This window comes from Carettochelys insculpta, chromosome 3 (assembly GCF_033958435.1).
Source record: "Carettochelys insculpta isolate YL-2023 chromosome 3, ASM3395843v1, whole genome shotgun sequence".
In the NCBI taxonomy this organism is placed as follows: Eukaryota; Metazoa; Chordata; order Testudines; family Carettochelyidae; genus Carettochelys; species Carettochelys insculpta.
This window is the reverse complement of record NC_134139.1, coordinates 162,950,075-162,967,127: the sequence shown is the minus strand read 5'-3', so window position 1 is coordinate 162,967,127 and position 17,053 is coordinate 162,950,075. Positions and strand designations below refer to the sequence as shown.

At 44.5% G+C, this 17,053-nt stretch overlaps 1 protein-coding gene across 2 annotated transcripts in view; it reads right to left on the bottom strand.

Moving 5' to 3' along the window:
• Window positions 1-17,053, bottom strand: part of HMGCLL1 (3-hydroxy-3-methylglutaryl-CoA lyase like 1) — a 140,513-nt gene that overhangs the window by 42,422 nt on the left and 81,038 nt on the right. The window contains exons 7-8 of one of the 2 annotated variants that reach the window (XM_074988885.1): window positions 11,547-11,735; window positions 7,003-7,234 (exon numbers count right to left, since the gene is read on the bottom strand). In XM_074988885.1, the coding sequence (XP_074844986.1) occupies window positions 7,034-7,234; window positions 11,547-11,735 (390 nt within the window). In that variant the 3' untranslated portion in view covers window positions 7,003-7,033. Of the gene's footprint in view, window positions 1-7,002; window positions 7,235-11,546; window positions 11,736-17,053 lie in introns of those variants that run through there. The other variant, XM_074988884.1, reaches the window with a different exon arrangement.

Here is a 17,053-nt window from a genome sequence, read left to right as displayed (position 1 = left end):
GAAACCACCCCCCGCAACTCATGCATCTGATGAAGCAGGTCTTTGCCCACGAAAGCTTATGCTCCAAAATATTTGTTAGTCTATAAGGCGCCACAAGATTTCTTGTTGACCCCAGGATTGTTTATCACTCAAACAAGAATTTAGGTGACCACCTGTCCATAAAACTTTCTTTGCTCCCGACAGATATGTGAGAAATATTGCCCTCAGCTCTCGCTCCAACACCTATTTTTAAATGCTTCATTGGAAATGTTTTGGAATGGCTTTTATCTAGCTGGGTACTTCTGCAGCACTCGTCACCATAGTAGGTGAGCAAATTTACTGAAGTGTGCACGTCGGTCCCTTCAAATTCCTCTCCCTTCCCTTTCCTTCCCTGTTGCGTAGAGACTTTGACTCGGGGCTCAGTTTCTTACACGTATGATTTCCAAGGGACAGACAAATCAAACAAGAAGTTTTGCAGTTAGCCAGAAAGTCGGTTCCATGGTCAGTTATGAAGGAAGCTCCGACTTGTGGGCACAAGTGTTGCTCTTGAGGCTGACAGCTATATTGCTCGGCTGAAACTGCAACCTCATTCTCATCAGGGAAGGAGGAAGAGGAAGATTAAATCTGGAGGCAAGGAAGGTAGCAATGAAAGAGGGCCATGTTTCTCCCTTTCCTCGCTGTCTTTGCCACAGACAGGGTGGGGGCAAGATGGGCAAGTGCACATGGTTCTGGCCTTTCAAAGGGGCCCAAATCTCCCAGCTGATGCTGTGGCTGCAGCAATGGCCAGAGCCCCAGACCCCTTTGAAACACCATGGAATTGCCACTTTGGGCAGCTCTGAGGGCTGGGGGTACAGAACAGGGCCTCACACATCTTGCCCCCAGGCTCACTGGTTCTTGAGTCTGCTGCTAAGCTGCATGGGGATAGCGGAGATCAGGGTGGAAGAGAGAGACCGTTCTAATGTGTGCTCCTGCCCTTCCTGTATTGGAAACCCTCAGAGCCTGCATCAGCCATTCTGTCACAGTTGCTGTCCCACCTTCTTTGCCCTGAAAGAGAAGTATATTTTGATCAGCATTTCTAAGGTAACTAGGGGACTAACTCACTGTTTTGGAGAGCTGAAAAGTTTCCCCTTCTGAGCAACATTGACAGAGATTTTTTCAGCTCCCTTCCAACATCCTGGAGGCCCAGTTTAAAGTCAATAAGGAGAAAAGACAGATTAGAAAACAAGCACTAGGCACATTCATGCAGGAGAGGTCTATCAATGTCAGGGATGATCAAGGATGATGTCCCTGCTGTCTGCTTGCCAGATGCTGTGAATGGGTAACAGGGCCCATTTGATGATTATCCATTCCATTCGCTCCTCTGGGCCACCTGGCATTGGCCGCTGTCAGAAGACAGAATACTGGGTTAGATGGACCTTTGGTTTGACCCAGTTTGGCCGTTCTTAACATGCTAATTTAAGTGAATTTGTAATTTCATCACAACATTGTGCCTACTGTCCAGTACAGATGAGAGGCTCAAGGGGCCATCTCCAGGAGGCAAAATTGAAAGTGGGGAGATGACTGCTGGAACCTATCAGTCAGGAGGAAGACGAGAAGAACTTAATTCTTTGCATTTCGACCCTCACCTCCTAGCCCTTTCAGACACAGGGAGAGAGTGGGAAGATTTAGGTGGGCTGAATCCCAGGGCTTAGACCTAAGAGGGTCAAACGTGAATATTAATTATTTGGCCTGGAAGCCATTTAATACCATTCTGGACCACGAAAACCCATGGTACCTTGGGAGGTCCTCTCACCATTAAAAATAAACATTAATAAAGCTGTAGCCTTTCACATTTGAACCCATCCGGTGTCAGAGTTTCATATTCTTGCATGTCCTGATCAAACAGCTGTTGTGGGTTGTCATGAGCACACAAGAGCCGTGTCTACACGTGCACGCTACTTTGAAGTAGCGGCACTAACTTCGAAATAGCGCCCGTCACGGCTACACGTGTTGGGCGCTATTTCGATGTTAACATCGACGTTAGGCGGCGAGACGTCGAAGCCGCTAACCCCATGAGGGGATGGGAATAGCGCCCTACTTCGACGTTCAACGTCGAAGTAGGGACCGTGTAGTCGTTGCGCGTCCCGCAACTTCAAAATAGCGGGGTCCGCCATGGCGGCCATCAGCTGAGGGGTTGAGAGATGCTCTCTCTCCAGCCCCTGCGGGGCTCTATGGTCACCGTGGGCAGCAGCCCTTAGCCCAGGGCTTCTGGCTGCTGCTGCTGCAGCTGGGGATCCATGCTGCATGCACAGGGTCTGCAACCAGTTGTCGGCTCTGTGGATCTTGTGTTGTTTAGTGCAACTGTGTCTGGGAGGGGCCCTTTCAGGGAGGGGCTAGCTGTTGAGTCCGCCCTGTGACCCTGTCTGCAGCTGTGCCTGGCACCCTTATTTCGATGTGTGCTACTTGGGCGTGTAGACGTTCCCTCGCAGCACCTATTTCGATGTGGTGCTGCGCAACGTCGATGTTGAACGTCGACGTTGCCAGCCCTGGAGGACGTGTAGACGTTATTCATCGAAATAGCCTATTTTGATGTCGCTACATCGAAATAAGCTACTTCGATGTAGGCTTCACGTGTAGACATAGCTATGGTGGCCAGCATGTGCAGACTCTGGGTGGCACGTCGAGCAGGAGCAGTCCAGCAGTGAGCTCATGCTGCCCCTGCTTGTGGCATGCTCTCAGCTTCCAGCCTGGGGTTGCTGGGTAGGGACCATAGAGCCCTGCCTGGGCTGGCCAGAGTGTCTCCGTACTCCAGGGGATGTTGCCATCATGGCGAACCCCTTACTTCAAAGTAGTGAGTGCAGAATGTCCACACATCCTACTTTGAGATTAGACTTCAAAGTAGGGCACTACTCCATTCCCAGGAATGGAGTATTGACTTCAAAGTTAGCCTCCATTACTTCAAAGTTAACTTTGAAGTAAGGAAAAGTGTGTGTAGACTTAACTTAGTAATTTTGTAGTGTAGACGCAGCCCTTGGGTCATAAAACCTTTCAAGCAATGACAAGCAAAGTTTGGGGAGATCATGTAAGGTGCTGAATTGAAATAATGCAAATGTGGTTTGCACAGAAGACTAGGAACAACTGTTGCTGGTCTTAGTTTAGACTATTCGAAACAGAAACTCACAGGGAAAAAAATCTAGGAGGTTTGAAACTCATGAAAACTAAAATTACAGAAAATGTTCACATGAATCTAGGACAAGTATAAGTTTCGTAATGTTCTAGAATTTAAAAATATATGATGTGGTTTTAATAGAGATTTCAGAGAATAATTTTATGACCTCACATATACAATTCATTAAAAACACAAAGCATTAATTTACAAACACAAAATACAGGAACAGATAAAGAGAAAATATATTTATGAGCTCTTTGTGTGTGAGTGCACATACATATATGAAGGATTAGATTTTACTAGTAAATATCATGAAATGTCAATTTCACCACACCTAAGCATAGTGATGAAAAACTATTTCCATTTATGAAAACATAATTTTAGATAGGGAAAGGAAAAAGAAATGCTTCTTGAGAACTTAAGAGTTTGACTTTTGTGTCTTGACAGTAGATGTTAAGATTCAACATCACTTATCATTGGTTATTTTGCTAGCCCCACCCTCCAGTATCTATCCCCCTGCCAATTTCCCACCTGTGCACAAACAGATAAAATGGTTAAAGTAAACTTTGATATTATACAACAATTATAAAGAAGCAAAAATTGAAAACGGGCAATCTACATATATGTGCTTTAGACCAGCCACCTCCACTCCTCCCTACTAACTGTAATCATTCATTCATATCTATTAGTATGGCTTGAGTGCCAGCTACGTGCAGGGTTCCAAGTCTGACGACTTTAGTGCTGAATACTAGCCTGCATAAGTGAATTTTCTAATCTGCTTCTTAAAATTATCTTCCCTTTGTCCTACATTAAAATTCAATGGTTTTAGGCCTTTCTCTTTTGTTGTTTTGGCTGCTTGTTTCACTCACCTTCATCAGAGGCACACATTTATCAGCTTTAATTATTTGAAAACGAATGACTATACTTTTATTTTTAAATATAATCAAACTGGTGTCAACAAAATTAACTCATGCAGCCGTGTATTATTCACCCAACTGTGAATTTACAGGACCTATTTCGTTCCAGTTATTAATGCAAAAAACAAACAGCATTTTCCAACGTCCAATATGCTGTAAGTGTTTACTTATTTACCCTTAACTTTACTTAAGTTTTTACAGTACAGTATTATGTCTATAAAAACACATTCCCTGTCTTAGTCCTTCAAATTCTATTCACGTCAATTTCAAGGTAAATGAAATTGCCAGCAATGAATGTTCTAAATTTATTGGACCTCTCCTACATAGAAGTCACCTGATCCTTTCACTTTCCCTTGGAGGCTGATAACATCCAGTAAATATGTTTTACTATACATTTCAGTTAAATGTTCTCTTTGTCACATTATCCAGCCTGCATATGTAATTTTACTTAAAAAATGTTGTATTTGCCCAACAAAGAAGCACACCACCTACAGTCTCGCTGAGTTTGTCCGGTCTATACATTCTGTATTGATATCTTAGTTTCTTCCTTTAGCCAAGCTTCAGCTGGTCAGTCAACCGTCTATTTAAAACCCTTTGTTTCTTTCTTTGAAATATTGCTTCATATGTTCTTCACATTTGTACAGAAAAATCTTTTTTCAAAAAATGAAATAGCATCTGTCTAGGCAATATTTTTTCATCTTTATTATTCCACTCAACAACTTAAAAAATACTTACATTTTACATGTTGGCTGCTAATTTCTGTTATTTATCACTACCTACGCTTTTGTTAAAGCAAGATACATACAACCCACTACTTTAATAGCAAGACTAATTCATTGCTAATTTCCTAGGCAGATTCATCAGCTGCCTCTACACTAGCAAGTCCTTTCCAAATATTTTTCAAAAGAAGGGGCTCTTTTGAAACAGCCTGCGGAGTGTCTACACACAAAACACATTCTTTCAAAAGTAATTTTGAAAGAACGTGGTGCTGCCTTCGAAGGCACTCGTCCACTCCTGCTTCAGGAAGAGCACCTTCTTTTGAAAGACACTTTCGGAAGAAAACCCGCGTAGATGCTCCATGGGCCGCTCTTTTGAAAGAGCAGTCCTCCATGGCGCCGGCCAGCTCGGTGCAGAGAATCCTGGCAGCGCAAGTGGAACTCTATGGTCCCTGCATCTGGCTGTGTTTAAAGGTGCAGGGACCCAGAACCCCTGTGGCAGAGAGCTGAGAGCATGCTAGCAGCATCACAGGCACAAGCCCGTGACAGCATGCCTTCCCTCCCATACTGCAGCCACCCGATGCACCTGCGCGCCCCATGGCCAGCAGCCAGGAGCCCTACGCCCCCTCAGGAGTCCCCAGGTGAGCCAGAGGAGGGCTCACAGCAGCCCAGTCAGGACACAAAAAAGAGGGCTATGTCCTGGTCAGAGCCGCAGCTGCGGGACCTCCTTGGCCCATGGGGGGATGAGAAGGTCCTGCTGCAAACAACTGGCTGGTGCCGGAATGCCATGGCATTCGCCTGCCTGTCTGTGGGCCTCACCACCTGCAGGCACACACACGCTCCACACCCCGGACCGGGTGAGGTGGAAAGTAAAAGAAATGAGGCAGGTGTACACCAGAGCCAGAGACACGCCTGGCCGCTCAGGGGCAGCGCCCACCAACTGCCCCCACTATAAGAAGATGGTCAGTCTCCTCGGGGCGAAGGAGGCAGCCCCCACAGTAATGATGCTGGACACTATGTAGCCAGAGCCTGAGCCCGAGTCAGAGCAGCATGAACAGCCAGGATCCTCTGGCCTGACCAACCTTCCAAGGACCACAGGTCCAGTGATATGATGCTCATCATTGCCCTCCTGTCTGGGTCCTTGAGGCTGGCATCCTCCACCGGGGCGCCCCCAGGTTCCTTAAGGAACCCTCAGGTAGGTTCTGGGTGCTTTGGACATCCCAGGACCTGGGGAAGGGGGCGCCAACCTCTGTCACAGCCAGGAGCAGGCTAGCTACATGGCTGCTGGCTCCCATCCGGATGCACCCCAGATGGCTGCATCCCCCGGGCTGTGAAGAGGGTGGTGTGTGGCACTCAGCACCCACTCCCACAGACAGCATCGCCAGCTGCACCCCGGGGAAAGGTGAGGAGGGGCCGGACTGTGCCCACCGCATGTTGTACCCAATAGGGACCCCTCAGCACCCAGGAACCACCAGGGCCACCAGACAGCAGGGTGGGAGAGAGGCTGCCTATGAGGGGTGGGGGACATGGCCCTCAGGGCCAGGCCACAGGACTGATGGATCATCCCTTTCACCTTCTGTCTCCACAGCTCCACTGTCTGAGTGCCAGACAAGCCCTGTCCTGGGGCAGGGGAACCCTGCAGCAGCAGGTAAGGGGGCCAGGACATCCCCACCTAGGGCGCCCATGCGGGTCTGCAGCAGGAGGCCATGCTGCCACCACAAGGAGGAGGCCACTGCCCACACAGTCACCTGGTGGGAGCAGAATGCCATACTCCAGCATGGCTGGCAATGGAGTGGGAGGCCTGAGGTGAGGTGGTGGTGGCCCTTTGTGTCCTCATCTGGGACGTGACCAAACACCTGCCCCAACCTCCTGCAGCCCCCCTGCTACCTTTCCCACAGTCCCTGACCTCGCTGCCCCACTCGACTCTATGTCTCCCCAGCATCCTGGCTGGAACTCATCCAGTGGCTCGCGGCCAGTGGGGGTCACAGCAAACCAGCTCCCCCTGCCCACTGCCCCCCTTTTCCCCTTGTCCCTCACTGAGACCAAGGTAACTGCACCCCTCCCACGCCCCTACATGCTCATGAGTGTGTGGTGGGGTGCTCCAGGCCCTCCCAGCCCTGGCCTCCATGCTCCCTCTTCCCATAGCTCCTCTCCCCTGATCGCGACCCCCTCCTCCCCTGTCCCCTCCAGACCCCTTCCTACGCCCCTTCCAGGGTCTCCCTCCCCGTCCCTTCCAGAGCAAGCTTCATTTGCAGTATCCCATAAATCCTACATCATAAATCTTCCTTCCATGCTAATCTGCCAGTAGATCTTGGTAATTTAAGTCTTTGGTGTGGCCCACTGTCTGGGTTCTCCATGGTTTGTGACTCCATGTGACTTCTCTCTTCACTTGCATTAAGTCTATGGCTTTGCAGGACATATGTGCCCACAGTGGAGCACATTCCAGGATGTGGGCCCGTGGAAGATATTGGCATCTGTGTGAAGTAAAATGAAGTAATATTATAAGAACATAAGAACATAAGAATGGCCATACTGGGTCAGACCAAAGGTCCATCCAGCCCAGCATCCCATCTGCCGACGGTGGCCAATGCCAGGTGCCCCAGAGAAGGAGAACAGAAGACAACGATCAAGTGATTTATCTCCTGCCATCCATCTCCTGCCCTTGTTCTGAAGGCTAGGGCACCATACTTTATCCCTGGCTAATAGCCATTTATGGACCTAACCTGCAAAAATTTATCAAGCTCTTTTTTAAACCCTAATAGAGTCCTGGCCTTCACAGCCTCCTCGGGCAAGGAGTTCCACAGGTTGACTGTGCGCTATGCAAATAGTTGGCCAAATTAAATTAGTTATAAAAATGTGCAGTGAATTTCATACCTCCTGAGCCACTGTAGACTAAGATCCCAGTATAAAAACTATTGCATTTCCTAAAAACTAATGAATAACAGCATGAAGGCCACAAATTGCTCTAAAATTCATTTTAGTCAGTCCTTGGATGCAAACCCTCTTGGGGTATCTCATACATGGGGCAAAAAGCAGTGGTGCACGCCTAGTACTATAAGAACTCTCTCTATCCTGGCATCAGCAGAAACCACCGACTTGACTGAAACACATATGATTGAGCTGGCCTAATTCTCACATGCAAAACCACTTTTAATATGAATATGCACAATAAATAAATAAATAAATAAATTTGGAAAATAAACTGCATTCAAAACAGCAGAATTAGGTTCTCGTACAAAGAGCAACTACAATCTGGCATAAACAACATGTAAGCTGCGTCTACACGTGCACGCTACTTCGAAGTAGCGGCACTAACTTCGAAATAGCGCCCGTCGCGTCTACACGCGTCGGGCGCTATTTCGAAGTTAACTTCGACGTTAGGCGGCGAGACGTCGAAGTCGCTAACCTCATGAGGAGATAGGAATAGCGCCCTACTTCGATGTTCAACGTCGAAGTAGGGACCGTGTAGACGATCCGCGTCCCGCAACGTCGAAATTGCTGGGTCCTCCATGGCGGCCATCAGCTGGGGGGTTGAGAGATGCTCTCTCTCCAGCCCCTGCGGGGCTCTATGGTCACCGTGGGCAGCAGCCCTTAGCCCAGGGCTTCTGGCTGCTTCTGCGGCAGCTGGGGATCTATGCTGCAGGCACAGGGTCTGCAACCAGTTGTCAGCTCTGTGTATCTTGTGTTGTTTAGTGCAACTGTGTCTGGGAGGGGCCCTTTAAGGGAGCGGCTGGCTGTTGAGTCCGCCCTGTGATCCTGTCTGCAGCTGTGCCTGGCATCCCTATTTCGATGTGTGCTACTTTGACGTGTAGACGTTCCCTCGCTGCGCCTATTTCGATGTTGGGCTGAGCAACGTCGAAGTTGAACATCGACGTTGCTGGCCCTGGAGGATGTGTAGACGTTATTCATCGAAATAGACTATTTCAATGTCGCAACATCGAAATAAGCTATTTCGATGTTGGCTGCACGTGTAGACGTAGCCAATATGTCCCACAGACTTTCATTTCTAAATATCTTATAGCCACATATTCATTAGTTCCTGTCTTGCTTAGAGAATGAGATTGGCAAAAGTACAATCGTCTATATCTGTACAGCTGCAAGATAAGAGCTGAATATATTTTATTCAATAAGAAGAGCCGACATTAAACTGCAGCCATTCAGATAACGTCCCAGTGCACTATTCCTTGTCCACCAGAAAAAATCCATACCATATACTGTCTTTCAAAATGAATGATGTGTTTTAATAACTAAAGTTATCCAAGTAAGGGAAATAAGGACACTCCAGAAACTAGAGATCAGTCAGCTTAACTTCTGTGTCAGGAAAAATAATAGAGCAAATAATTGAGGAATCCATCTGCAAACATCTGGACGATAAAATGATAAGTAACAGCATGGATTTGTCAAGAAGAAACCATGCCAAACCAACCTGACAGCTTTCTCTGATAGGATAACAAACCTTGTGGATAAGGTAGAAGCAGAAGCAGTGGTATACCGAGAGTTTACTAAAGCATATGATACAGTCTCATATGACCTTCTTATCAATACACTAGGGAAATACAATGTAGATGGGGCTACTACAAGATGGGTGCATAACTGGTTGGATAACCATATTCAGAGAGTAGTTATCAATGGTCTTCAGTCATGCAGAAAAGTCAAAACAAGTGGGGTTCTGCAGAGATCAGCTGTGGGACCAGTTTTGTTCTGTATGTTCATCAACCATTTAGATAATGGCATACAGAGAACACTTACAAAGTCTGTGGATGACACCAAGCTGGGAGGGGTTGCAAGTGCTGTGGAGGACATGGTTATAATTCAAAATGATCTGGACAAACTGGAAAAATGGTCTGAGGTAAATAGGATGAAGTTCAATAAAGACAATTCCAAAGTACTAAGGGGAAAACAAAATGGGAAGTGACTGTCTAGGAGGATAAAGAGGTAGTGATTCTTAAGCTTTAAAAATCTCCTTTGGAATGAATAAAGATTTTATACAAAAACTAGAAAAGTATGAAAATGGGTGGTTAGTGCACAAAGTTTCTTAAAAAGTCTTAAAGTCAATATATCAATTATCCTAACTTATTAGTACATAAAGGGAACAATTTAAAAAATCTGAACTCTTTTTTCCCATCTAAAATCACATTTGAAAGGGAAGTAGATGTGGGAGAAAGGTGTTTAATTTATTTTTTTACCACCTCCATGTATATAAATAGGTAATAGCAAAAGAACATAGAAACCATGTTAAGAATAGAAAAATAATCCAAAGAATGTACTAATGGTGTTGAAGTGATAACCAACAATGCTTAGGTTTATGCCTTCTAACTAGTTCAAAATAAGTTGTTATGCTTGTGTGAAAATTCAAAATCCATACACCTAAGGAACAATTGTGCATCATTCTATGTGATAATTATGCACTTCCTACAATAGACAGGATTAGCTAATCAATCATTTAGGTAGCCTAGGGGCACACAAATACTTCCAAAAAAGTGGTACCTGAGGGCACATTAATATCTAATTTATATTCTTGTTTTCTCTTAAAAGCAAAAGCAAATAATATTAAGACTGTGTCTTGGTGTGTTTATTTTGTTTATCATATAAGACGTTAAATGAATAAGGATATATATATATATATATATATATATATATATATATATATCTGATAATGGCTTATATAATAAGCAGTGCAATTGTAGCCAGGTCAGTACCAGGACATCAAGGAGACAAATGTGGATGACATTGTATATTTTATTGCCACAACTTATGTTGATGACAGAGAAACTTTTGAAGCAGGCTGAGGTTTTCTTCAGGTCTGGAAAAGGTACTCCCAGCACCACAGCTAAATGCAGATTGGTTAGCATAAATAGCTGGCACATGTTCTAAGGGACCATTAAAGATAGAGTAACCTGGTAATACTTCTGCAAGTCACAAGGAAAAAAAGAGGGTGTTAGTGGTTTACTGATTGTTTTAACAAACCATAAATACAGTACCTGAAACAGCCTCCCAACAGGAGCTGTGTTCAGAGTTGCTGACGGGATGGGGGACAAAAGGACTAGCTGCCCCAGAGCCCAGCAACTTAAAAGAGCTTATGGGCCTGGACCTTTTAAATTGCAGCTGAAGCCCTGCATAACATAGTGCAGGTTGTACTGAGGGTTGGCTGGAGAAGGTGTAGCATGATCAAATAACCCAGGCAGAGCTCAGGGCTGGCTGACTCTAGCCCACTTCTGGCTCCTTCCCGAGGCCCTGTTCCTTCCAGGGCCACTGGAGCCCCTACACCCATTCCCTCCACACACACTGCCCAGGACTCAGCCCTGGTTGCACTAGACACTAAAAATTTATAGACTGAAGGAAACACTGAATTATGTTACAGTAATCTGTGGGCCACTAACCCCCTTTTCAGATCATTAATGCACAGCTGCTAACAGGCTACTCCTCGAATGGCTCCTTAGATTGTAATATGTGCTAAATACTTATGATGAACAATTTGTTCCACCTTGCATTTAGCTGTGGTGTTCTGAGTATCTTTCCACGACATGAAGAATGGTTCTCAGTGTCTCAAAAGCTTGTCTCTCTCACCAACAGAAGTTGCTCAAATAAAAATATTATCTCACCCACCTTGTGTCTCTAATGGTTTATGAAATGACACAGTCAGGATTCATAGGTGCCCTTCACATGTGCAAAAATATTAATAACCACAGAAAATACAGAAAGTAACTGGCACTTCATAGAAGTTTAGCAAATGAATTAATTAACAATCATTACTTACAATATCTGTAAAGACAGAGCCTGAATTACCTGTATGGCTGTGAGGATATTGGCTAAAGCCTGGCCATACGTGTCATGACAGTGAACTGCAAGTGCACTCACTGGGATTTCCTTCATAACAGCTTCCAACATTCTTCTCATGCTGCCTGGGGACCCCACTCCAATTGTGTCCCCCAGAGAGATCTCATAGCAGCCCAGACTGTACAGCCGTTTAGATACCTAATTAGAAAACAGAAAAGCATTCCCAAACGATAAGATGTAAACAGGGCTTAGAATAATAGTTAGACTATACCATAAAAAGTGATTGCCATCTAAGTAAAATGCACTGTTCCTCTGCTCTTCATGTGCTGCCACTATGCATGCAATAATCTCCCAAGCGGAATTCATCAAGTCACCACCCTCTCCTTCATTCTCCCATTACAATCCAAAGAATCAAGGGTTTTTTTAATCTTCCTGAAATCCTTCCCCAATGAAAGCCACTTCCATGGGGATTCCCCAGCTGTTCTATATTCTATGTGCATTTTTTAGTGAAGACAGCCCTATTTTGAAATAAGGTATTTTGAAACAGCTATTTTATAATTTACACCTTTATATCTTATTTCAAAATAACATAACCACACACAAAATCCATTTCGAAATAGCACCCAGCAAGGCACCCAGCAGATATCATTTCCAGGCCATAGTGCTATTTCGAAATAGAATCACTAGAGCCCATTATGGCCTATTTTGAAATAGACATTACTCCTCAGGAAATGAGGTTTTCTGGAATCGAAATAACACACCACTATTTCAAATTTATTTCAAAATAGCATGTGTGTCATTTAGACACTGCCCAAGTTATTTCAAAATAACTACTGTTAACAGCCTGAGTCTGCTTAGCCAATAAATGCTGAACTAGAGTCCTGAATTTTCTTTCCCTTTTTTTTTTTGGAAATCAAAGATCCAATGAAAACCAAAGGAATTTTGGTCCCTTGAATGTTTGATTGTTTTTCAGGAAACTTGACATGAATAAAGAATAGTGAAAAAAATTCACAATTGCGACATAATTAAAAATTGAGTAGGACCTTTCACTCCTAACATAGAGCTCAATCTTACAAACCTTATTCTCATGAATAGCTCTTACTCATGAAAGCACACCATAAACTTCACTGGAACTACTCATGTAAGTAACATTGTGTAAATAAAAGATTGCAGGATTGAGTTTACACACTTTTCATATGGAGACATTTCCAACTACCATCATAGTCTTTTGAAGTTGTTGAGAAATGCTCTAAAAACTTATTTTCAGTTGCTGAACATGTTTATACCTTACTGCATTTCCATGTGTGCATGAAACAGACAGAAAAGGACACCCTGCAGCGACAGAATCCTAGTGTGCAATCTACTGTTACAGAACTAAAAATACACTCTCCTTTCCAAGGAAGTTTCATTTGTGCAGCACTGGACTGTTAAAACAATTCCAGAACATCATCAATGGGACTGCTATATATGTTTGAGGAATTTGACCAAGCACTGTACTACCAGTCCCGGAAGAACCAGAGCAAGGCTGTTAGTTAATTCAAAGAACAGCTTTAAAAGGACTCAAGTGGATTGAACGGGCTCTCTTCAAAGCTTGCAAGTAGGATATGAGCACTATGACTATGGCAAATGTTAATAAAACCCTTCTTGCTTTCAGATCCAAGAGACCCTGGTTCAAATCAAAATAAATTTCTCACACATTCAAAATATAATAAAATAGGACATTCATTAGATTGTAAGCATGTTGTAGTATGGCAGGCCCATGTCTTGCTGTATGTCTGTACATCAAACACACTGCAGGTGCCTGAACAGACCACAGCTGCAAAAACGGTACTTATTCTGTGAGGATTTGTGTCCTTAAACCTCAATTTGTGATTTTTTTTAAAAAACTTCAATGCCTTTTGCTAAACCATTGTTGCTATTTTGGGATACGGGTGTATCCCGAAATAGCAACTGTACAACTACTCACCTCTCTCAAAATAGTGCAGCTCTTTCGAGCACGTTATTCCATTTCCACTACACCTCTTCGCGAGAGGGATAGCAGAAACCTAGAAATAGACACTTATTTCAAACTTCAGTGCCATTTGGAGTTAGGAAGGTGGAGTAGCCATAACCAACATGAGCTTATAATATTAGATTACATCTTTTTCACCACTAGACACTCCTTTTAATTATCTTCTAAAGATATTGGTTCACTTTCAGGATTACAAGAAAAATATAGGCACCTCAATCCTTCACTTCCTGAATTACCTCCTGAAAAGCATCTTCCTTCCATAAACTGCTCGGTCTTTGGGTTCCACTCCCTCCCCCTAAGACAGTCATACAGGATGAGGTAGCAGAAGAAAAAAATGTGCTCCTGCTCCTCTCCTTGTCCAGTGAATGCCTTCACAAACCTTTCTGACTATTAGAGAGATGATGTCCTGGAATAGCCTCCAAACAGGAGTTCTGGGAGACAAACAACTTAATTGGTTTTAGGAGAGCTGGACAAATTTAGGAACAGGATTATATAAGATGATGACTTGTAACTGGAGGGAGGGGCAGAGAGAGAGAGGAGGACAGGGATTGGCAGACATTGTGGTCCCATATGATTTATGTCTGATATTTCCAAAGCTCATGCCTCAGGGCTTCAACTGGTCACTTGGAGGGGTCAGAAAGGATTTTTGCTCTAAACTGTATATGACACTGTATCCTCATAGTTTTCATGGAAATGTGTTTTTGAATATGAATATGCATAACTGGAATATGCTTTGTGCAAAAGACAAATAACATATCGTTCAAGAGCTTGAAAGCCCTTGACTGTGTATATTATGTTTATGTACATGTATCTTTCTTGTATATGAAGTTAGAAATATAAAGTTAAATCAGTTTATTAAACTAGGTCTTGTAGTAAAAGCCATTAGCGATATTTAAGGAACTTAGTGGCCTAATACTCAAGAAAAGGATCTATCAATAATCTTGTTTTTCCTGTAATCCCAAACTGTGGTTGGTCCCAAGACATGTGATCATGCCACTGGGTATGGGATCCATCTTGAATGTATTATTTTTTTTCACAGGAGAGGGTGGAATGGGACAAAGACTTCCCATCTTGGGGAAATTCTGTATAAGGAATGGGAAACAAACAAAAAGGAATGATTGTCTTCAGCTGGCTTCAGACTGCTCCTCACTTCAAGAGGACACATGAAAGGACCTGAAAAGAAAAAAACTCTAATGAGGGGAAAAGCTGTCAGACCCAGGCCAGAAAAAAAGATCAGCTCTGGTGAAAAGTATTTTACTTGTAATAAAGACTAAGGTGAGAAATGATGATTAGTAACAATTTCTCTTAGGCTATGTCTAGACTAGAGGGTTTTGTTGGCAAAACAACTGTTTTATCAACAAAACCCACAAAGCATCTAGATTCCCAAGGGTGTTCTGTTGACTATAAGTCGACAGAACGCAGCACTTTTGTTGACAGCTGTACTCCATTTCCCACAAGAAAGAACACCTCTGTTGACAGAGATTTGTCAACAAAAAGCTGGTATGAATATTCCTGGGGGGACTTCTGTCAACAGAAAGGGCTTCCAGGACCGTGCTCCCAGTCTGCAGTCCAGCCACCGTCGACAGAGTGGATCGCTCTTTCAATCCACCCGCGGTCTGGCTGCAATCTGCCAACAGAAGTTTTGTTGGAAGATATCTTCTGACAAAAACTTCTATCAACAAAGCGCTCTAATCTAGACATAGCCTTAGTGTATTAGGTTTATCTGGCATCTTTTGTTTATTTTAGTTTAATAACTTATTTTCATCCGCCATCATGTGCAATCATTTAAATCCCACTTTTTATACTTCATAAAATCACTTTTGTTTATTATCAGATTCAGTGTAAATAATTGTTACCTGGGGAGGGTAACGGCTGTACATATCTTTCTTTTATTTATAAAGGGGGGCACACTTTATGAGCTGTCTCTTTGTAAAACTTTTATACAGAGTAACATGGTCCCACTGGGGCTGTGCTGCTGGACTCTCACAAGTCCTTGTAACTGAGTCCTCCCAGAGCTGAGCTGTTCTCAGCATCTATGTTACTCTTCTGGAGGACTGTTACCCAAACTCTGTGCCTTTTCTGGGGGAGCCCAGGGAATGTGGCTCAGCTGGACAGGGTAGTGGGGGGACACCAGCAGGCAGGCAGGCAGGCAGGCAGATTCAGTGATATAATCAGCCCATCAGGTGACAGTCTGAAGGGATCTCTGTAATCCAAACCATCACAACGTATTCTATTATTTATTTGTTTCAGTTTCCTATCTCTGAAGCATCAGAAATGGCCACAGCTGGTAATGAGAAACTGGATGGGATGGGCCAGTGCTCTGAGATGGCACCAAACATTCTCTCTCCCATACTCAGTCATCCAGTTCTTGCTTACCTGCTCAGAGTTAAATAGTGTGTGGGGCTGGGAAGGTATCTTCCCTTAGGTCAGGTTGGAAGTGACTTGGGGTGTTTCTCACCTTCCTCTGAAGGACGAGGTGTAGGTCACTTGGGCTGCGTCTACACGTGCACGCTACTTCGAAGTAGCGGCAGTAACTTCGAAATAGCGCCCGTCACGTCTACACGTGTTGGGCGCTATTTCGAAGTTGAAATCGACGTTAGGCGGCGAGACGTCGAAGTCGCTAACCCCATGAGGGGATGGGAATAGCGCCCTACTTCGACGTTCAACATCGAAGTAGGGACGTGTAGACGATCCGCATCCCGCAACATCGAAATTGCTGGGTCCTCCATGGCGGCCATCAGCTGGGGGGTTGAGAGATACTCTCTCTCCAGCCCTTGCGGGGCTCTGTGGTCACCGTGGGCAGCAGCCCTTAGCCCAGGGCTTCTGGCTGCTGCTGCTGCAGCTGGGGGTCCGTGCTGCATATACAGGGTCTGCAACTAGTTGTTGGCTCTCTGTATCTTGCACTGTTTAATGAAAGTGTGTCTGGGAGGGGCCCTTTAAGGGAGCGACTTGCTGTTGAGTCCGCCCCGTGACCCTGTCTGCAGCTGTGCCTGGCTCCCTTATTTCGATGTGTGCTACTTTGCCGTGTAGACGTTCCCTCGCTGTGCCTATTTCGATGTTGGGCTGAGCAACGTCGAAGTTGAACATCGACGTTGCCAGCCCTGGAGGACGTGTAGACGTTATTCATCGAAATAGCCTATTTCGATGTCGCAACATCGAAATAAGCTATTTCGAAGTTGGGTGCACGTGTAGACGTAGCCTTGCTGGGTAAACCAGTAATCTCACCTAAATTCTCTGCCAGGCAGGGGCCTCTGGTACTGATGCACATCAGTTCCTCCTGTTTTGCCTATTGCATGATAGTTCAGGCTCCTTTGACCTTCAACATGTGCATCTAATTTTGGTTGTTGGATGTAGTGTGTGGGTGTTGGATGGTGTTGGTGACCTGTGATATTGAGTAGTTCGGACTAGTTGATATCCTGACACCTGCCAGACTTAAACTTTATTACCCTGCTATGATCAAAAGTTAATTCATATATTGAGTTTTGGGGGGGGAAACTAACTACAG